The 23632-nt window shown below is 36.4% G+C and overlaps 1 protein-coding gene across 1 annotated transcript; it reads left to right on the top strand.

The window, feature by feature from the left end:
• Positions 1-203: 203 nt before the first annotated feature.
• LOC125660050 (uncharacterized) lies at positions 204-23225 on the top strand. Its single transcript, XM_048891896.2, has 5 exons — positions 204-316; positions 515-6200; positions 22459-22509; positions 22864-22946; positions 23030-23225. Exons 1-5 carry the CDS (start codon positions 204-206, stop codon positions 23223-23225), a joined length of 6129 nt encoding a protein of 2042 aa, XP_048747853.2.
• Positions 23226-23632: the final 407 nt, after the last annotated feature.

Raw genomic sequence — 23632 nt, forward strand, 5'->3', positions numbered from 1 at the left:
TTCTTATTAGTTTTTATCTTTCTTTGTAGTCTTTTATCACATGCCATCTCACATATTCGTCCTTGTCAATAAAGACATCAGTTTATTTGGACTTGGAAGTATTTTATGTAGATGCTTGGTTGTCTGACTGTCTGCTAATCACGAGACAGTACAGTAAAAGAACTTTCCCTCAACATTTCATCAGGACAGTTGAATTAGTCACCATGGCGGACATGGAAGAGAACATCCCTACACCCACACAGGACATGGATACAGGGACCGCAACAGAAACAGAGCAAAAATCAGAAAAACGACAGTGGAAACCATCGGAAAAGGGGTTTGAATATTTTCATGAAAAGAAAAATGTGAAACTCAACAAAATACATAAACTTTGGGTAGAAGTTGATATGCTACAAGCATCAGAGTGGAAAAACTTAAAAAGTGTGAGCCTTTTGGAATCATGTGAATATGACTTAAGTGAAAGGTACAAGGTATACAACAAACTTGTATCAGAATACAGTGAGCTTGTTTTTAGGAGTGAGGAAGATGAAGTTATGCGGGAGTATGAAGAATTTGCTCGAGATAATCAGGAAAGAAAAAGACTGGTAGAAAAGGCTTTCAAAGACATTCAGGAAAGGAAACAGACACTAGTGGAAACATCTTCATCACATGGATCCAGATTTTCTGTGAGATCAGGAATTTCAGTGATTGCCAAGAAACAAGCAAAAGTAGAGGCGGCTAGGGCAAAGATAAAATTTTCAGAGCAAGAGAGAGATCTTCTGGAGGAGAAGTTTAAAGTAGAAGAAGAAGAAGCACTGACAAAAATAAAGACAGAAAGAAGGAAAGCTGAACTTAACTCGAGCCTATCTCGTCTGGAACACGAAAAAGAATTAGCCGCAGCAGAGGCGGAAGTAGAAGTGTTGAAGATGGTAGGGAGTGAACTGGAGAGGAATGAAATAACTGATACATTGCTTCCCAAACAGCAAGAAAACTCAGAGATAAGGACAAATCGTTATGTGAACGAACATTCTCAGTTTACTGGACACACCAATCTGAATCCAAGTGCAAGACCATTCGACCCACATTCCATGCAAGATCCTAGCTGTTCACAGGAGTTTTTCTATCCTTTACCTCAGCCCAGATATTATACCCGTCGAGAACAGTCACCAGAACGACCTGCACCTGTTAACATGAATTTCTCTCAAAACCAAGTGACTTCAGACCTCACAAAGTTCCTGCTTAGAAAGGACTTGCTGTTTGCAAGACTTACAACCTTTTCTGAACAGCCTGAAGCTTACTTGGCATGGAAAAGAACCTTCAAACAGGTAATGGATGAACTAAATATTGGTCCATCGGAGGAATTGGAACTACTAATCAAGTGGTTGGGACCTGTGTCTTCAAAATATGCACAAAGTCTAAAAATATCTAATGTCAATAGACCCATTCTTGGTGTAGCCCGTTTATGGGACAGGTTAGACCACAGGTACGGTTGTCCAGAGATGGTGGAGGCGGCTCTTAAAAAGAAGATAGAGCAATTCCCCAAGCTAAATAACCGAGACAATGAAAGGTTATTTGAGTTGGCGGACATCTTGGCGGAGATTGACAGTGTGAAAGAGAACTCAACCTACAGTAGCCTGCTGTCCTACTATGACACATCTTCTGGTGTTTTGCCAATTATACAGAAGCTACCTTATTCCCTTCAGGAGAAGTGGACATCGAGAGCAGTAAGGTATAAGAAGAACCACAGCGCGATCTTCCCTCCTTTCAGTGAATTCTTAGACTTTATTCAGGAGATGAGCTACATTAAGAACGACCCAGGACTAAACTACGATAACAACAACAACATGGAAAAACATCCAACGAGCACCTCGCGCAACAGAGTCAATGTAAAAATGTCAGACACTAACACCAACGTTAAGCCAGTGAAAACAGTCTTCCAACATCCAAGGTGTATTATTCATGCAAATTCGAAGCATGATTTGAATGACTGTAAAGCATTTCGACTGAAACCCTTAGAAGAGAGACGTCGACTTCTGAAAGATTCTGGTGTCTGCTTCAAATGCTGTGCTTCGAAGGACCATAGGAAACGTGATTGCACAACTGTCATTGTGTGCAGAGATTGCGGAAGCCACAATCATTGCACAGCTCTACACATTAATACGACGACTGATCGGCCAAAAGGGAGAGATAATGGCGGGGAGGAACCCATTAAACCACCGAATGTTGACAGTACATGCACCGAAATTTGTGGGAAGAATGTCGATGGAAAATCCTGTGCAAAGATCTTACCAGTTTATGTGACAAACAAAAACATCCCTCAGAAACAAATAAAGGCATACGTCATTCTGGATGAGCAAAGCAATAAAACATTAGCAAGATCTGAACTGTTTGATTCCTTTGGAGTGGACAGTGCCTTGATGGAATACACTCTGAGGAGCTGCTCTGGAAAATCACAAATGTTTGGGAGAAAATCTGGTGGATTCATCATACAATCAGTCGACATGTCAGCCAAGATTGTTTTGCCTGAAATTATTGAGTGCAGAGACATCCCAAACAATAGAAATGAGATCCCGACTCCAGAAGCGGTGAGACACCATACACATTTATGCGACATAGCGAACAAACTTGAACCCATAGATGCAGATGCCGAGATCCTCCTTCTGATAGGAAGAGATGCAATTGAGGCACATCATGTACTGGAGCAAGTTGTCGGACCTGCGGATTCTCCATTTGCCCAGAGGCTCAAGCTGGGATGGGTAGTCATGGGAGAAATGTGTTTGGGCAGAAACCACAAACCGGATAGCATAAGTGTCTGCAAGACTTATCATACATCCCAAGGAAGACCGACTGTTCTACCCCCTTGTCCTAACAAGTTTGATGTGCTCGAACCAGCTAATTGCATTTCTTACCCAAAGTCTCAGGACATGATCAATACTAAGCTGGCATCAGATGTCTTCATGCAGACTGATCTAGATAACACTATGGGACCCTCGATCGAAGACAGAAAGTTCTTAAGTTTGATGAACAGAGAACTTTACAAGGATGAAGCTGGACACTGGTGTGCACCACTTCCCTTTTGTGTTCCTCGCAAGAAACTACCAAACAACCGTGCGATGGCTGTTCAACGATCCAGGTCTCTGGAAAGAAGTCTGAGACAGGATCCAGTGAAAAGAGAACATTTCTTTGAATTCATGAATGAACTTATTGAACGGAACCATGCTGAAGTTGCACCTGCACTACATTCAGGGGAAGAATGCTGGTACCTTCCGGTGTTTGGAGTCTACCACCCCAAGAAGCCTGGACAGATACGTTGTGTGTTTGACTCCTCAGCAACCTTCGAAGGCGTCTCATTAAACGGTGTGCTATTGTCGGGACCCGATCTCACGAATAGCCTGATAGGAGTTCTCATGCGTTTTCGAACTGAGCAGATTGGGATTATGGCTGATATACAGAAAATGTTCTATTCGTTTACTGTAAGAGAAGATCATCGAAACTTTCTGAGATTTCTATGGTACAAAGATAATGACTTCAACAAGGACATAATTGAATACAGAATGCGGGTGCACGTATTTGGTAACAAACCATCACCCGCCATTGCGAACTATGCTCTTCAGAAGACAGCGGAGATCGCATCTGAAACATATGGAAAAGACGTCAAGAAGTTTGTTCAAAGAAACTTCTATGTTGATGATGCCCTGACTTCGGTTTCGTCTGCAGAAGAAGCTATCGACCTTCTCACAAGAACCAAGGATGCTCTGATGACTTTAGGAAAGATCCGTCTCCACAAGTTTGCATCCAATAGTGGGGAAGTAATGGCTAACTTACCTCTGCAAGACCTCTCCAAGGAGCTCAAGAATGTAGATCTTGACTCGGATGACTTACCACTGCAGCGAAGTCTTGGGCTAAACTGGGACCTTGACTCGGACTCATTTACCTTTCGTGTTTCCCTGAAGGAAACCCCTTTCACGCGACGTGGTGTACTGTCCACAGTAAGCAGTCTCTTTGATCCCCTTGGACTCATAGCACCTGTGACCATACAGGGCAAGCTTATTCTTCGTGACCTGATTTCAGGAACAGTGGATTGGGACGAACCCCTCTCTGAAAATCATAGAGTGCAGTGGGAGCAGTGGAAAAATTCTCTGAAGGCATGCGAGAACTTATTTATCCCAAGAGCTTATTCACCCATCTCCTTACGAAAAGCGGTAAGAGTAGAAATACATACCTTTTGCGATGCTTCTGAGAGAGCTATAGCTGCAGTTTCCTACTTAAGATCAGTCTATCAAGACGAAACTTCCCACCTCGGACTCTTGATGGGAAAAGCCAAAGTTGCACCGAAGCATGGAACAACAATACCCAGACTTGAGCTGTGTGCCGCAGTCTTGTCAGTTGAGGTCTCAAACATTGTCAGAAGAAATATGGACATCAACATTGATGTTGTAAAGTTTTACACGGACAGCAAGATTGTTCTGGGCTATTTACATAACGAGACCAGGCGATTCTATGTTTATGTAGCGAACAGGGTACAGCATATCAGACAGTTGACGTGTCCTGATCAATGGCAGTACGTACCCACACAGAAAAACCCAGCAGATCTGGCAACTAGATCTGTACCTGCTGACAAAATGAGTAACAGCATATGGCTCAAGGGACCGAAGGAGTTTTTGGATGGTCATCATGATGAAGGTTTGCTGGAACTTTCTGAGGACTCTTACTCTCTAGTGAGCCCTTGTGAAGACAAGGAAGTACGTCCCATTGAGAAAGTTGATACATGCTTGACCAAAATTTTATCAGATCCTGGCATTGAACTCGGATCACACCGATTTGAGCGGTTCTCGAACTGGAGAAAACTTGTAGGAGCCATTGCTTTTCTGAAACAGTTCATCAGAAATAGGAAGAAGTCAGAAGTGTCTCAGAGACAAAGATCCGTAGAATTGTATCAAGAGGCAGAAAGGTTCATAGTGCGTACGGTTCAGAGGGAGATTTACGCTTCTGAAGTTTCCCACATAGAGCAGAAACTGCCCCTCTCCAGGAACAGTCACATTCTTACTTTAGATCCATTTCTAGACTCTGACAACATGTTATGCATCGGTGGAAGAATTAAACATGCCAATATTCCTTTGCAGGAGAAACACCCTTTGCTTATTCCTGGAAAACATCACATCGCCAAACTCCTTATCAGTCAAGTACACGAGAATGTACAACACCAGGGCAGGCATATTACAGAGGGCGCCCTGCGTGCGGCAGGATTCTGGGTAACTGGAGCCAAGTTGCTAATACGTACTCACATCCATAACTGTGTTTCATGTCGTAAGCTGCGAGGATCCTTAGAATTCCAAAAGATGGCTGACCTACCTCCAGATCGTCTCGAACCCAGTCCCCCATTTACTAATGTCGGCGTTGATGTATTTGGGCCCTGGAATGTTGTGACTAGACGAACCAGGGGTGGAAGCGCGCAGTCAAAGAGATGGGCAGTTATGTTTTCCTGTCTGACTACACGTGCTGTGCACATAGAATTGATAGAAGACATGTCTTCATCCGCATTCATAAATGCAGTGAGGAGGTTTACAGCCCTTAGAGGCGAAGTCAAAATCTTTCGTTCAGATCGAGGAACAAATTTTGTTGGGGCCACCAACGACCTCAAGATTGATGCAGTAAATGTGGAAGATGGAGAACTCAAAGACTATCTTTACAAGTCGGGGACTATCTGGATCTTCAATGCCCCTTACTCCTCCCACATGGGCGGAGCATGGGAAAGGATGATCGGCTCAGCACGGAGAATACTGGATGCCATGCTTTCTAAAGTCGCAGACAAACATCTTACTCATGATGTACTTTTCACATTTATGACTGAAGTAGCAGCCATCATGAACAACCGACCTCTTGTGCCAGTTTCAACAGATGCTGAATCACCTTACATACTCACCCCAGCAACATTGTTGACTCAGAAGACTGCAGATGCCTTTTCCGCAAGGAATCTTGGAGAGTTCACAGACAAGGATCTTTTTCGTGCAGAGTGGAGAAGAGTCCAGAGTTTGTCAGATCATTTTTGGAGACGATGGAGAGATGAGTACCTCACCACTCTACAAAAACGTCGCAAGTGGACTGAAGTTCGTACAAACTTGAAAAAAGGAGATGTTGTGCTTCTGAGAGACAAAGCAGTGAACAGAAACAATTGGCCACTTGGTGTTATTGAGGAGACCTTTCCTGGTGCTGATAAAACTGTACGTAAAGTTCGCGTTCGAGTTGCAGGGAATAGTCTGTATACTCGCCCCATCAACGAACTTGTCTTACTAGTCTCTACTTAAGATGTACATACCAAAATTTGTCATTTTTTAAAATAGCATCTGTTTAGACACTTGTATGGAAATCTAGTCATACTTTATGATCTAGTCATCTACTTTTTATATTCATTTGGATGTATAGTGTAGTTTGTTTATTTTGGTCATATTTGTGATATCTAGGAGATATCAGGCGGGGAGTGTACTGTCCTTCGTACGAATTTTTAAGGTACGAGTTATCAAAATAAATGCTAGAAGCCATGTGGCTGAAACATTGTTTACCTGTGGAATTTTTGGAAGTTTAAGGGAAATTACAGTGTAAGTAATTGATTGCCTTTGTAAATTTATTCTTTTACATCTACTTTATTTGATGTTTAATGCATAGTTGCAGCTTTCAACAATAATGATAGATATTTGTGGTTTTCTCTAACCTCGTGTTCTCGAAGTATGATACGCCATTGTTGTCATCACTATGTCTAGGACAATAACTTGTCTATATGTAGTTGAATATTATATGAAATTTGCATTGTTTTCTTTCTCTTCGATAAAATGATGTAAAGTAAGCTATAAGAATATGATTTCATGTTAATAATAGAATTTGAGATAGAATAGGTTGCTGTTCAAAATAATTTTCTATGGAACACCTTAACAGTCATTGTCAAAGTTAGTTAATTCGTACGCTATATAATAATTAGCTCGTCTGTAATAGTTAGCACATTTTCTTATTAGTTTTTATCTTTCTTTGTAGTCTTTTATCACATGCCATCTCACATATTCGTCCTTGTCAATAAAGACATCAGTTTATTTGGACTTGGAAGTATTTTATGTAGATGCTTGGTTGTCTGACTGTCTGCTAATCACGAGACAGTACACTAAGCGAACTCATACAATTTTTCTAATAATTTGTTAGGTAAATACGTTACAATATGATAAGAATTCCAAGTACATGTAAATAATTACTCCCTGAATACATATCATTTACTTAGTTATTAGTCGACATTGGGTGATGAAACTGCGTATGAGCAGACTACTCCTAGATGTAAACAAAATGTTTCGAGCCTTACTATGTACGAGAGTTCTCCAAAGGGAAATAACCCGTACGTATCTCGAAACTAGCGCTTTCAATGTCGTTTGATTTGATCTTTCGATTGCAAATATTTTACATTCAAAATAAATTTTACTTACACATTTACTGAATTGGTGGATTAGTTTTTACTTTTGATTTCAAGTGATACCAATACGGATTGTGCATTTTCATTCGAGTGAAATTCTTTGATTATTTGTTTCATTTCCGTGACAAGATATTAAAAGTGAGGTAAATTTCCATTATCCCGGTCCTCGTAAATTGAGATTAATATAGAAAATAACTTCAATGCGTTTGTGATCGGACATTCTTGCCACCCAGCCACCCCCCCCCCCCTCCTTTTAAAAAAAAGGTGTAACCCAAGTAGTTCTCTGAGGATTATATTTTGAGTTTGATGAATTGAAAAAAGATTTCGACACAAAAACGTAGTCGATTCTACTTATCAGCATGCTTGCTCCCTTACACCATGTATACCCAGGATCCTGTGGTCTTATACAACACAAATTTGTTAAATTATTACCAAATTAAATTACTACTTTGAAAAAACTGCAAAAAAGAAAGAATTAAATAAATAAAATAATAATAATAATGACACAGGTATCGTCAGTCTTTTTGAGATTACAATTGAAATCTGTTAAAATGATATTATCAGGATCTTGACAAAGTTTTGTTATCCATGTATTAATTTTCACGAAAAAAGACTTTCGCTTTCCTTGATTATTTGGTTTTGCTTATGTTTATAATTCATCATGTTTTCTCTTCAAAAGTTATATTAATAAAATTAATACCCCATCCGTAGCTCAGTGGTAAACGGTTCGCTTCGTAACCGGGAGATCGTGATTTCTAGCCCCGCTCGTACCATGGCAGCCTGAGGCGTAACATAGGTAGTGATTGTCCCTTCGCCAAACGCTCGACATTTAGTAGTGAGAATCACGGGTCTTTCGGATATGACCTAAAAACTTAGCATCCAAGACTTCTTTCATGACATCATCACGCTGAAGCAACCACTCATTAGGAGAGGTGACTTTGACTCCGATGCGTTTGGCATCTAGCACAGCAGAAGCATTGACGACGTCGCCAGACTCGTAGCTCTACTGTATTAGGAAATGTGCTGTGTTGAAGCATGATGCATTTCAACGATATTGATGTTGCAAGGGTAGAAGTTGAAAATAATGTCTTCCTTCCCGCTGAAAGCAATAATCTCTTTGCTGATGTTGTCATAGGTTGAACATTTGGGGTCTCCTGGGGGTATGACCAGATACTTGCATATCTTACAGTAAGTCTTGTACTATAAATTGAAACGAAGATGATCTTCATCCCATTAATTTGTACGTGCTTTACGGGTTGATCCCGGTGTGAAATGGAAAATCTTAAACCTGCGCATTCACTGTTTGTTGGTAAGAATTTACCAGAAGACATGAAGCGATTGTCATTTAGTACATGTATTTCTGTCGTTTATAAACTGCTAGGATTGTGCATTTTTCATATTTTATTTTCGAAGTAAGCTCGATAGCAAGTTTTTCTAGCATGTTAATAACACAAGAGTCCTTTACAAACTTACAGGCTGGGCTCCAGGTTTCAAGGTGGGAATTCGTTGATCAGGTGTTAAAAATGCAATGCATTTTAAAATATCCTTTACTCATATAAATCAAGTAGGTAAAACGTTTCGCACGATTATAATAAGCAATGTGAAAAGTATGACCCTTGGGTTCAGAGTTCAGACTCCAGACTGGGTCTTAATTGATCATAATTATGTACATGTATTAGAAAATCCGATTTACTTTTGGACAGATTGAGCACTATTGCCACAAACTTTTCTGAATGTCTTCAATAAAATAAAATATAAAACAAAAACCTTCAACTTATATTCTTAAAAAATCATTGGCGTGTTGCAGTCAATAAATGATAATTTAGAACTCAAATGGAAAATCTCATTGCGCTGTAATGTGATAAAATTTCCTCTCCTATAAAATAAGAATGGTAAATAATCAATTGTGCATGATAGCTATTGTATTAATGAATATAGTATTATCTAGTACAAAGTATAAAAAATGGAAAGATTTAGAAAAGACACAGGAAACACAATGGTTTCTAAAGATCCTATTCAGGTAACCAGTAAGGCCCATGGACCACATATTTACTATTTCTTAATTATCTGGGCTGAGTTTTACTAAACTTCTTATCTTACGCAAGAAATTCTGACTTAAGAATTTCGTACGTTTTAATTTAAGATACGATGCTTCTGTTTTACTAACATGTTCTTAAGTTTCCATCGTAAACTTAACTTGCGAAATATTCGCAACTTACGATCTGACACTGCGCAATCGCATTTGTTACTTTCGCTTTCAGTATTTCATAATACATGTAAATTCAATATGGATTTACAGCAGTTGATGAGGTCCTCATTGGAGATTTAACAATTTTAAAGCAAATAAAGTTCAAAATAAATAATTACTAAAATGTAAGAATATTTTTGTACAAAAATATATTTGTTATGATTGCATACGAAATATCAATCGTATTCATATTCTTTTTAAAAATACATTTCAAAGTATATGAAAACGAAAATAGATTTTAAACTATTAAGAGCCATTCTCTGTAACCACTTAAACATTTATATAAGGGGTCCGGCACGCACTGTCACCGATTTTTTTCAAATTTGGCACATCGACTTAATCTGGCACAAGTAGTGTAAAACCATCATAATTTGGTTGCTATGCAACTCTGTTGCCATGGTAACATGTGCATGCCATTCAGGTCACAAAAGAGTCAATTTTTGCATGAAAAATGACATTTTTCATTCAACTATACTGGATTAACCTGTTTGAGTTCTTATTTAGTCATTATCAAATGATACTATATAGCATTTTTATTATTTAGTTTGATATTTAGTTAAAGGTTTGAATAAGTCTGTTATATTTTCATTCTGTCTGGAAAAGAGGGTTGTTTGATACATTCTGAAAAAGCTAATTTAGAGGCAAATTTGAAGGATGGATAAAAATTCCCGCATTCAGCTTGAAATCTATAAATGCTTGTACAACATACATTAGATATAGTAGTATCATATAACAATGAGACATGTTTGGGAATCTATCATCTCAGCTGTGTTTCCATGGAAACAGAATGATGCATTTTGTCATGATATGACAGTAGAGATGCATTTTTCAATGTAATTCAAAATACAATTTTCTATGTATTCAAAGTATATAATCTTAATAACCGATTGCTACTGATGTTAAATTTTAAATTTTAACAAGTGTAATATGAGAATTCATGTTGGTTGCCATGGAAACGAAAATTGCTATATTTTTTCAAATTCGAAATCCATGCAAAATAAATAAATTTTTAGACCAAAAAAAAAAAAATGCTTTTATAGACAGATTCAACTGAAGTCAATGTTATAGTTGATAAAATATTAATACTGATAGATAATTCATTTTACATTGTTGCTATGGTAACAAAATACCACAAAACAGCAAACTTGATGTTCACATTCTTTTCAAGTAAATCTCATTTTGTTATACATCATGCATGTTCTTCAATCATAAACACTCTTAATTTGTAACAGATAATTAAATCAATGCATATTTTTTTTGTTCAAATGTGCATGATTTCTATTTGTGTATTGTACATGTATCACAAATTGCAAATGTATATCTTAAGAATTCATTAAAATAACTTAGAAAATGCATATTTGAATATTTCAGTTATTTCAAACTATCATGTACAGTGTTTTCCATTCATTTCATTTGAACAGGCCCATTTAGAATTGTAACAGGCAGGGGGGGGGGGTATGGAAATTTTGGAAAATTAAACGCAAAATCCTGCATTCTGAGGCATTTCAGGGGGCAAAATGACTCTTGTTCATATGCCACTTTTTAACCTACATTTTTAAATATATACCAAAGGGTTGAACATTTTTACCTCAGACAAGTTAGTCACAGTGGTGTTAAATACACACCTTTGCGATGTTTTGACTGAAAGAAATCATGTAATGTATTCGTTCGACGCTTCATTATTTTTCACTGCCATGTGCTTCTCACGCGCAAGGTGAGAGTTTAAAATATCGTCCAATCAAAATCGCCGTTTCAAAAAGCTCTCGATAAAAACATAAACAAGGAAGAAATATGAAAGATATTTATAGCCAACCAATTGCTACCGCATACATTCTTTGCAAAGATCGATCGTGTAAATCAACATCACTGAAATTGACAACATATTAGTTTTTGATTTTTTATATTTGAACCGGCCAGAAAATCGTTTGAAACGGTCAATTTGGCCGGCGGCCGGTTCTTAGGGAAACACTGCATGTACATTTAATCACCTTGCCAATCAAATTAAGTGTGACATTGAAATTGAATCATTGATCTTAAAAATTGTTCAAGTTAAATAAACTAAATAGGATACATAAAGATTGTAATTTATCATTGATTCATGAGGAATTAACCCCCCCCCCCATCTCTCTCTCTCTGCAGTTCAATATTAGCTCTGCTTACTATGTATATGCAAGAAATGTTATGCCAGTACCATGTATGAAATATACATGTATTAAACTAACATTTTTTAATACATGACTTGACAATTTACAGTTACTCATGAGAAAGTATTTTGACCTTGACTCGTGACCTTGGCATTTCATTAAAAACAATTGAGGGCCTCTATTTTCTAGAGTCTGGACGTTCATCATTGTCACTCGTTTAACGTATCTTTTTAAACATAGGTATGTGAATTACATTTCAACATCATAAGAAGACCTTGCTTGTAACTGTAACATACCAATGATGGTCATATTGAAGTCATTTAGTATGCTGGGAAAGTCAATATCTTTAATATTTGACATCGTTGGATCCCACGGGTTGATTCATTGATTATCATTTAACGTACCACCGAAGAATTTTTCACTCATATGGAGACGTCACCATTGTCAGTGAGGGTTGCAAAAATTAGGCCTATGCTCGGCGTTTAAATTACGGCCTTTGAGCAGTGGGTTCCGATGATGAATATTTCATAATCATATCCTATTATGAATGGTATACCTTTATTTTAGAATCATATATTACAAAATAGACAAGATAAGCACACACATGCAATCTTTTTCATTTTCTAATTTTGCGCATATATAGTCATCATGGCTAATCGTTTTCTCAATGGCATAGAGGCAACTAAAATATAATGTGATCTGCTGTCCTGATAGAAATTCTTTCCGGTTAAATGAACCACACCCTATCATATCCTTTGAGACAACATGAGCATCGAACATACACTGATTCTTCTGACTTGGCCCCCACCAAAATGACAATACGACACTTCCTACAAAATCAATAAATAATACAGTATGTATTAATTTTAAGAGAAATACCAAGACGAATATATGCAAGCATATCAAAATCTTATGTCCAATCTAAAATGTATTACTTGTTCTCCCCATGTCATCTGCATCTACTACTACATGTAGCTGTAATATGTATTCCTTAAATTATATGTTTGAATGAAATATTATTCAAACCCTTTTCTTACGGTAGGTAATAACTTACTTAAATACATGTATTCTTATCTAGATTTAGTTTTATCTAAACTGTAAGGTGATTATATGATCTCAATTAATCAACACATGGGTTAATCATAATATTCAAAACAGTGAGAATTGTTTTGCAGTGTTTTATCACTTGAGGACTTATGCGACGTTTCTCAATAATATATATCAATTTTCATGAATGTGCACTCTGTCTCGTTTCTACAAAAAAAATCTTGAGGTACGTCGTATTACCATGTCTGTTTTAGAGATAGCATACTGGTACTCAGTATTTTGATAGTTTCTAATATTGTTGCAATCAAAAGTTATGTATTACAGCAGGTTGTATATATAAGGACAGTACAAATATATTTTAGCAAAAAATGGATCAAATCCAGGACCCCTGCATTACAAGATAGGTTATCTAATCGCTAAGCTACTCAGGCCGGTAAAATTTGAATTTATTTCCGAAATCATACAATAGCTTTTTATATCAAGAAGATGGAAAAATATCCAGAGAAAATGTCAGAAATGTTGCTTGTATGTTCTTAATAAATACTTTTGTTTTGTTAGTGGCATGTGTAAAATGAAAACAAAATCAAGCTAAACAAAAAAGAAAAAAAAAGTAGAGTAAATTCCCATGCATAACATGTACATAGGCTAAGGTGTATCATTATCACGCCTCAGACAAAATTGTTGAAATCTGATTGGTCAGATCTTGGTCACATGACGCCGTGAAAAAAACCGTATCATGCGAGTAAAATCCGTATTGGGCGAGTAATTTTATTTATCGTCGGGTTCGACTTGCAGGCATTTCAAAAGGAAAGACATTTGACTAAGTTGTATGATATAGACTCCCACATATACAGTTAGAGGTCTTCGACGTGATAAATTCGTTACACAGTCAGTTAGTGACCTGATACGGAAAAATACATGGTGTGAAAAGAAAACCCGTATCGGGCTCGGCTTCGCCTCGCCCGATACGGGTTTTCTTTTCACACCATGTATTTTTCCGTATCAGGTCACTAACTAACTGTGTAACTAATAGTATTGGTATTTCTACAATATTTCAATTCTTTTTAATTAATTGAATTTATTCATAGAATTGATAATTTTTTAAAGTATCATCAAAAGTAAAGAATAATTAATATGTGGATGTCTAATAATACTGAATAGTGTCCCCACCTCAATTCACTTCTCAGTTGAGTATCTGTACATGTATAACCCCCCCCCCCCCCCCCCCCAACCCCCGAACTAATACAAGTAGAAAAGATTAGAGATAAAATTCAATGTTATGACCCATTACTTTATTTCACGAAGGAGAGCTTATTCAATGTTTTGGCATGTATCAATGGGGGGGGGGGGGGGGGGGGGGGGGGGGGGGGGGGTATGCAATGGCTTAATCACAACAGGGCGTCTCTTTTCTTTTATGTAATATGTATAATAACGAAAGGTCATGCATTTTTCAAATGAATAAATATCTATGATTTTTTGTTTATGATTCTATTAGATCTACTTTATTCTATTATAAAACAGATAATGATAACGATTTTGCATTTATTATCTCAATTTCATCCTAGTCATACGATCCCCTACATAATAAAGTGTGCTGCATTATGCCTAAGTAGATCTAAGTACTGTAATGTGTGACGCCACAGTCTACATTTTGATGTCATATCAATACAACTGAAGCAGTGGCGAGTTGAAGGGTGAATATTTAGCACGCACGCACATCATATGTGCCATGCTATTGGCAGATCTAGAGAAATCCATAATTGTACACAATGTCTATGAAAACATTTGACATCAAATGATTGTGATCAAGTTAATTAATTCTAGGCTTGTGAATGGATTTCAAATAAATAGAATAATTACCTGTATTACTAGAACGCTGGTACTTGGAGATATGTCTCTCACACCTTCTCCTTTCGTGTGGGTGAGTGGAGGGAATATTTTGAATGCCACATGTCTTCGTCTAAACTTCTGTCAGCATGCAGTAAGACATTATCCCGCCATATTATATGTGTTTCTATGTAATTTTACTGCCTTATCACGTTGAAGAGTTTCAAAGGGGAATAACTCTTGATTACAGAATGCATTTCCCCCCATAAATCATTCACTTCAAATTGTATGAAATAGGCAGATTCCCAAAAGTTTTAGTTTAGATTTATGAAGAACATAGATTAGTTGTTTTTAAAACTTGTGCCACTTTATTTGAGGTGGATGCAAATAAAAGTTATTAAGACATAAAAATCATTGAATTTAAACACAATTTTACAGATTTCTTCAATTATAAAAATCACTAAGGATTGTCCATTATTCATTTTTTTTTCTTAAATGAAAACTATGGGATCTGTTTTATAATTTAATATGAAAATTAGAATTTTAAGACTATTCATAATGTTTTATCTTAAACTTTTGTGCCAAAACTACCAACTTCTAGAAAATGGCCAAACTTGATAAAACTGTACCTGTTTCCATAGCAACCATGATCACTATCTAATTTTTAAATATATTTTCTTGAATATGTTATATAGATGTTTCATTCAGGTGAGTTTCATGAAAATCGGTGACTATGCGTGCCGAATTTTTTTAAGTGGTTACAGAGAATGGCTCTTAATTGCAACCGCCGCTTTGACCTAGAGGTAGAGCGCTCGCCCCGCATGCGGAAGGTCGGGGTTCGAATACTGACCACGGCAGACCTAAGTCGTTAAAACAGACAGTGACAGTTCCATCGCCAAACGCTCGGCATCAGGTGTGAATGTCAAGGTTCCTCCGAGATGACCTTATTTTTTAAACGGATGTCCCGTGTCACAGTAGGGTGGCACACTAAAGAACCCTCACTGCTCAATGCCGTAAGCGCCGAGAAAAGACTTGAATTTGAGGCCCTTCACCGGTCTTGGTGACGTCTCCATATGAGTGAAAAATTCTCGAGAGAGACGTTAAACAAGATACAATCAATCAACAAACTATTGTAAATGACTACATACACTGTACAATACACTGGACCATCCTCTTAATATATATACTTCACATAACTTGCAAATTTTCCGTCTCACCATTTTTCAGCGATATTGAATTTTTCGGTGCATTTACCAACACATGCCCTGTAATGGGTGTAGATGTACACCAGAAAATGTACATTTTTGCTCTTGGTTACGGAATGATGTACACTATTCGTGACTATGTGGTCGGTATAGACAAATCAAACGTGTCTTGGTATTTTAAAAATGGAAGTACACATGTATTGGAAATAGACAAAATGAAATATGTGTTCTACCAACTCGATATAATATAATTATTCATCTTCTTAATTTCAAGCTCTGGGGACGGTCGTTCTGACCCTAGCCTACACATTATTGTTGAATCGGTATATAGAAAAAAAATAGTCAAAATCTCTGTTTAATAGCAAGCCCGGCTGTGATGATCCTGAAATTTAATAAATGTAAAATAATCCAAGTGTAACGTTGGAGTATATTTCAAAGAACAAATTAGAACAACACCATATTGTACAAAATACAATGAATAAATTATATTACAGCATTTGCGTATAATAAAATATAAATAATTTGCTATATGTGGACCTACCATGTTAGGATCCCTCCCCTCATTTTTATAAGGATACATTGAGACTCATTCAAAAAAGACAAGTCAGTAGAATTTGATATACAGAGTTTGTTAGCATGTATAGTAGCATGGCTTATTTTTGGCGTGCAGACTAAAAATTGGGCCCGGGAGAGGGTCACGTATATATATATATATATGTTATTTTGTATGTGAAATTTACGCAAAATTGACATCGTCACGTTAAAAAAAGACAAACTAACACACACACACAGAGAGAGAGAGAGAGAGAGAGAGAGAGAGAGAGAGAGAGAGAGAGAGAGAGAGAGATTGTTCCTTTGATTTTAGATGCGCTTTGCATTTTATGTTACACAGAACAGTTTCTTCAATACTAGATCCGCCACTTCATCATTTGCATTATGATGTGAAAACATAGAATATGACGTCACATGTCATTATTTATTGTGTGGAGATTGAACTCGATTTGAAACCCGTGTCAAAATATGGCTGTGGTATCCTAAAAAGTATTCTTGGAGGTGAAAATTTGGGAAATTTCCAGTGAACTGATTAGGCCTACGTGTTTTCGAAAACTTATATCCTAGCGTTCAATGAGTTCTATATTTGTCACAGTGTGAGAACTTCGCTTCTGTCGCTAAAATTTCAACGAGGACCCAGAGGTTTATTTTCATTTTGTCTCAAGATGCTCTGGAACATCGAACAGCGTGAGGGCAGCCATTTTTATTTAGTTAACAATTAACTTACGAAAAAAAATATTAACTTAAGATAGCCCATAGGCTGTCGTGGAGTTACGATGATTTTTTTAACGTAACTTATGCCTCGTTCACACGAAGAGTTTAATTCGCATTAAACGTAAGTTAATGCGAATTAAATCTGAACCGCGTTCACACGGAGATTTTAATGCGCATTAGTTTACTTCGAATTAAAATTGACGTCGCGATTTAATGCGAATTAAATTTACTTCACATTAGCTCCGTGTGAACGCTAAGCAAGCTAATTCGAATTAAATGTAGACGCATGCGTAATGGCCAATTTGGGTCACATGCATCATACCCATGGTCAGCTATATATATTAATGTTAGTTTTGTACGAAAAACTAAGCAAAATGATAATAATCACTAAAAACATGTATAAACAGCATGCCATTAGATAATGTCAGACGTAAATCTGTGCTCTGCATAGGTATAAGTACTGAGTAATACATGTGGAAGGAATTGTTTTTGAATACGACAACAATGTTTTAAAATAGTGATAATAGGATTTTATTTTTTACATTTTTTAAAACATATGCCGCTCATTGTTATTTTTTATACCATATGACGTCATAGTAGACTTGTAATACGTATTAGTAATTAAAAATTACGTCATAACAGTAGTCAGCGGAATGGGGAAAAAGACGTTCCGAAGTTTTAAAATTGGGCCCATGAAGAAACAATATATTGTCTAGATTGAATGCTGGTTGTCGGAGGAAATAACAAGTAATTTCTTGGAAACATATAAATAAACACGACAAAAAATCCTTATGTGTAGATCAGAATTATGTATGTAGGCCTAAATTGTAAACATGTACACTGAAAAAAATAACTAGTAAAATACACTAAGCAAACTAGTAAAACTACTGTCCATACAATCACTAATTTAAAAGTAGTTTTTACTAGGTGTTAAGTAGGTTTACTATTTGTTAACTAGTAATTTAACTAATCAGACAGTAAAACATTACTTTAGTCAATAGTAAATATTAGTATGCATTCAGTAGATTTACTAATCTTCCATTCCTGTATTCCATTCCCAAAATTACTAGCATTCCAGTGATTTAACTGATAGACAAGTAAAATCGCTCTGTTAATCCTTCCAAAAAAAATTGAATACAGAAGATAACATCAAGAACTTTAATCTGAAGTTAAAAGTCGACATGATCTTCTAGTCAATCTTGATTGCGATGGGGGATGTATCTTCTGTGGAATTTCTTGAACTTGTAGTCAGGATTTCTCAAACTTTTCTTTACACAGGATTGCCAAACAGCCATCAGCATCTAAATAAACAAAAACAGAACAGTGTGTTAAAATGTATTAAGTTGCATATTAAAAAAATATCAAGCTGTGTGTAGGATTTCTAATAAACAAACATCAAGAATTAAAAAAAAAGCAGTCATAAGTTCAACGACAAACCTTTTAAGTCAATGTTCCCTCTCCAGCATCCCAATAAAAATGGCGTCTCGCAGAGTAGACCTTACTGCAGTTTTCGCGGGCAACACGGGTCACGATGCTTATGACGTCATATTTCTAGTTACATCACTATCTTGCTTAGTAAATACATTGCTTACTAGTCATGAGCAAGTCTTTACGAGGCATCCTAGTTAAATTAACTAGGTATTTTTTTCAGTGTAGTATACTACATGTAGGCCTATATAGCGTTTTGAACAAAGAATTCTGTATAGATCTACACAATATTCATTAAAATATCTATAAAAATAATTTTCCATAACATAGTATATTCTTTAATTTATTTCGCGCACCCTTTAATAGAGATGCATACGAATCTAATGCGCATTAGTTTACTTCGCATTAAATATTACCGCCGTGTGAACGCTATTTAATTCGAATTAATTTAATGTGCATTATTTTACTTCGCATCAAATTTGATGCGAAGTAAAATTTAATGCGCATCCGTGTGAACGAGGCATTAGGTTATGAAGTTTGATAAGACGGATTTTTATCGTAACTTAAGGTTACGATGAAATCTTAAACTTACGAAGTTTAGTAAAACTCAGCCCTGCTTTTGAAACTCTTCATTTGAATTTTATTAATTTCCTTTTACCCAATGATGTCATATATGACAAGTGTTGTTGAAATCGGCCCTGTTGTTCTGGGCTGAGTTTTACTAAACTTCGTAAGTTCAAGATTTCATCGTAACCTTAACTTACGATAAAAATCCGTTTTATCAAACTTCATAACTTAAGTTACGTTAAAAAAGTCATCGTAACTTTACGACAGCCTATGGGCTATCTCAAGTTAATTTTTTTTTCGTAAGTTATTTGTTAACTAAATAAAAATGGCTGCCCTCATGCTGTTCGATGTTCCAGAGCATTTTGAGACAAAATGAAAACAAACCTCTGCGTCCTCGTTGAAATTTTAGCGACAGAAGCGAAGTTCTCACACTGTGACAAATATAGAATTCATTGAACGCTAGGCTAGAAGTTTCCAAAAACACGTAATCAGTACACTGTGGGAATTTCCCAAATTTTCACCTCCAAGAATACTTTTTAAGATACAACAGCCATATTTTGACACGGGTTTCAAATCGAGTTCAACCTCCACACAATACATAATGACATGTGACGTCATATTCTATGTTTTGACATCATAATGCAAATGATGAAGTGGCGGATCTAATATTGAAGAAACTGATCTGTGTAACATAAAATACAAACCGCATCTAAAATCAAAGGAGCAATCTCTCTCTCTCTCTCTCTCTCTCTCTCTCTCTCTCTCTCTCTCTCTGTGTGTGTTACTGTTTGACTTTGACGATGTCAATTTTGCGTAAATTGCACATACAAATAACATATATAGCCTATATATTAATTTACGTGACCTTCTCAAAAATGAGCCTTGCTACTATACATGCTAACAAAATAAAAATGAGGGGAGGGATCCTAACATGGTAGGTCCACATATAGCAAATTATTTATATTTTATTATACGCAAATGCTGTAATATAATTTATTCATTGTATTAGATATTCGGATTTTGTACAACATGGTGTTGTTCTGATTTGTTCTTTGAAAAATACTCCAACGCTACACTTGGATTATTTTACATTTATTAAATTTCAGGATTATCACAGCCGGGCTTGCTATTAAACAGAGAGATTTTGACTATTTTTTCCTATATACCGATTCAACAATAATGTGTAGGCGAGGATCAGAACGACCGTCCCCCGAGCTTGGAATTATGAAAATGAATAGTTATATCGGTCTACATATAAAGATAGGGGTACACAATATCCACCCCCACCCCCGAGTTGGTAGAACACATATTTGTCTATTTCTAATGCATGTATACTTCCACTTTTAAAATACTGAGGCACGTTTGATTTGTCTATACCGACCACATAGTGTACATCATTCCGTAACCAAGAGCAAAAATGTACATTTTCTGGTGTACATCCTCTACAACCATTACAGGTCATGTGTTGGTAAATGCACCGAAAAATTCAATATCGCTGAAAAATGGTGAGACTGAAAATTTGCAGGTTTTTCTCTTCGTATATGTACATATATTTTTTGTGTGTGAAGTATATATATTAAGAGGATGGTCCAGTGTATTGTACAGTGTATGTAGTCATTTACAGTAGTTTGTTGATTGATTGTATCTTGTTTAACGGCTCTCTCGAGAATTTTTCACTCATATGGAGACGTCACCAAGACCGGTGAAGGGCCTCAAATTCAAGCCTGTTCTCGGCGCTTACGTAGTACGACCTTTGAGCAGTGAGGGTTCTTTAGCGTGCCACCCTACTGTGACACGGGTCATCCGTTTAAAAAATAAGGTCATCTCTGAGGAACCTTGACATTCACACCTGATGCCGAGCGTTTGGCGATGGAACTGTCACTATCTGTTTTAACGACTTAGGTCTGTCGTGACCAGTATTCGAACCCCGACCTTCCGCATGCGGGGCGAGCGCTCTACCTCTAGGCCAAAGCGGCGGTTGCAATAGTTTAAAATGTATTTTCGTTTTCATAACTTTTTACAATAGTTTAAAATGTATTTTAAAAAGAATATGAATACGATTGATATTTCGTATGCAATCACAAAAAAAAAAAAAAAAAAACAAAAACAAAAAAACAACAACAACCAAATATATTTTTGTACAAAAATATTCTTACATTTTAGTAATATTATTTATTTTGAACTTTATTTGCTTTAAAATTGTTAAATCTCCAATGAGGACCCCATCAACTGCTGTAAATCCATATTGAATTTACATGTACTATGAAATACTGAAAGCGAAAGTAACAAATGCGATTGCGCAGCGTCAGATCGTAAGTTGCGAATATTTCGCAAGTTAAGTTTACGATGGAAACTTAAGAACACGTTAGTAAAACAGAAGCATCGTATCTTAAATTAAAACGTACGAAATTCTTAAGTCAGAATTTCTTGCGTAAGAGAAGAAGTTTAGTAAAACTCAGCCCTGGAGATTTACAAAAATATTCTTAGATTCTATCAATTATTTATTTAGAACTTTATTTGCTTTAAAATTGTTAATTATCCAATGAGGACCTCATCAGCTGCTGAACGTCCATATTAAATATAAATGTACTATGAAATATTGAAAGCGAAAGTGGCAAATGCGCTTGCGCAACTACAGATCGCAAGTTACGAATATTTCGCAAGTTAAGTTTACGATGGAAACTTAAGAACACGTTAGTAAAACAAGCATCGTATCTTAAGTTAAAACTTACGAAATTCTTAAGTCAGAATTTTTTGCGTAAGATAAGAAGTTCAGTAAAACTCAGCCCTGTTTACCAGATGACGTCACAATACATTGAGTCGATTGACCTGTAGATAGCAATATGTCACTTGCTTATATGTCACTATGTTGGATATAATACTCTTTTCTTATTGAGATCTAGTGAATATGCATATCAAACTCAAAACGAGGCTTACGTCGTATCGAGTGGAAACAAAAATGGAAAATGAAGGAGAAAAAAAAGCTTCTGTTAAATATCGTTCCAGACTTCACGTTTGGCTGCGTAGAAAACTTTGTCAAAAGAGGTAGCCAAAAGGGAGAAAAGGAAATATCCAAAGGATATAAATATTTATGTGAGAAATATATAACTAACATTACAAATAAGTGAAAAACCCTCGTTTGACTTTTCCTATGCATTGATAATCTGATGTTAAATTACACAATGAACGTAAAGAAACAGATGCGTACATTAAGTCTTATGTTAAATTAAATTAAAACATATTGTATCTTCTTCAAATAATTTAGTTCACAGTACTGTGAATGGGTGTGTTTTGAAGGGGAAATGCCACAAATCCCAGAGCAAGAATGAATCACTTCATGATATCGAGGTAAATATGAAAGTGAAAATAACTTGTTTGTGATATAGCCTTTAGTATTTTGTACTATACAGTTGCATCACTCAAAATTGTAATTCATCATAAATTCAAGCTAACATCCTGATACCACAAAGGGGGGGGGGGGGGGGGATAAGGTCACACAATATAAATTTATTTGCGTATGAAAATTTGGAAAAATCAAATCAAATCTGATTCTAAGTGCCAGCTACGTGCCACACTCCATTCTTGATGAATATATCAAATGTAATACAATTTGTACTTGATGTGCATATGATAATATTATGTGATTGACTTAATTAGTTTGAGATAAGTGTTTTCTTTATGTTGTCATTGTTCCATTTGTAGAATGTTCTGTTGGATGGATCATGTGCGGAGAGTAACAGTTGTTCCTGCACAATTGGACTGTCGGCACACTTAACATGTTTCAGGTCTCCAATTCACTCTGGCCTGTATGAAATCTGTCGACTGGAAATTCATTCCATCTGATGTTCTAAAGACTTTCCTTCCCCAGACTTTGGCATGTACCCCGAGGAGAGAAGACGTGTGGAAGTTCAGCTGAAAACGTCGTTATGTATGGCTACAATGCTAAGTCACCACCTCAACAACCTTGTGAATTAAGATCTACTCTGTACAATCCCATCAATGCTGATGTCCCAAAAATTCAGAACTCCGAGTTTGACAAATCCTGTATGTTGCTTCAGTTGTGAATTTGGGTGGTAAAACGAGTGACTGTGAATATACATATGTACATATACGAAATCTCGTAAATTTCCAAAAGGATCACCTCAAGCAGTGCAACATAAATTGTCACCACACTATGTACCGAATATTTTAGATGCCAGTTAATATCCTCTTCTCCCTGCTGAAAATCTAACGCGACAATAATTGCATGTAATTCTGGATGAGAAAAGAAATGGTAGCTTTTGGTCAATTTTTGTGACAGAGGAGGAATGTTATCAAATTGAGGAGATGACACGGCTACATGGAGAGAGGCACGCAATCCGTAGGGAGAGAATCATTGCATTAGTGTCCGGTGATACTGTAAAGCGGAGAGCAGGTTTGGCATAATAATTCATGCAACATTACCTCGTTCTAAAATAATATCTACAATTTC

This window comes from Ostrea edulis, chromosome 9 (assembly GCF_947568905.1).
Source record: "Ostrea edulis chromosome 9, xbOstEdul1.1, whole genome shotgun sequence".
Lineage (NCBI taxonomy): Eukaryota > Metazoa > Mollusca > Bivalvia > Ostreida > Ostreidae > Ostrea > Ostrea edulis.

Coding starts and splice junctions, on each gene's coding strand:
- LOC125660050 (XM_048891896.2), top strand. CDS start 204: ATGGCGGACATGGAAGAGAACATCCCTACACCCACACAGGACATGGAT. Junction 6,201..22,458: donor TTCCTGGTGCTGATAAAACT/GTACGTAAAGTT, acceptor TGTGTTTTGAAG/GGGAAATGCCACAAATCCCA. Junction 22,510..22,863: donor AATCACTTCATGATATCGAG/GTAAATATGAAA, acceptor TTCCATTTGTAG/AATGTTCTGTTGGATGGATC.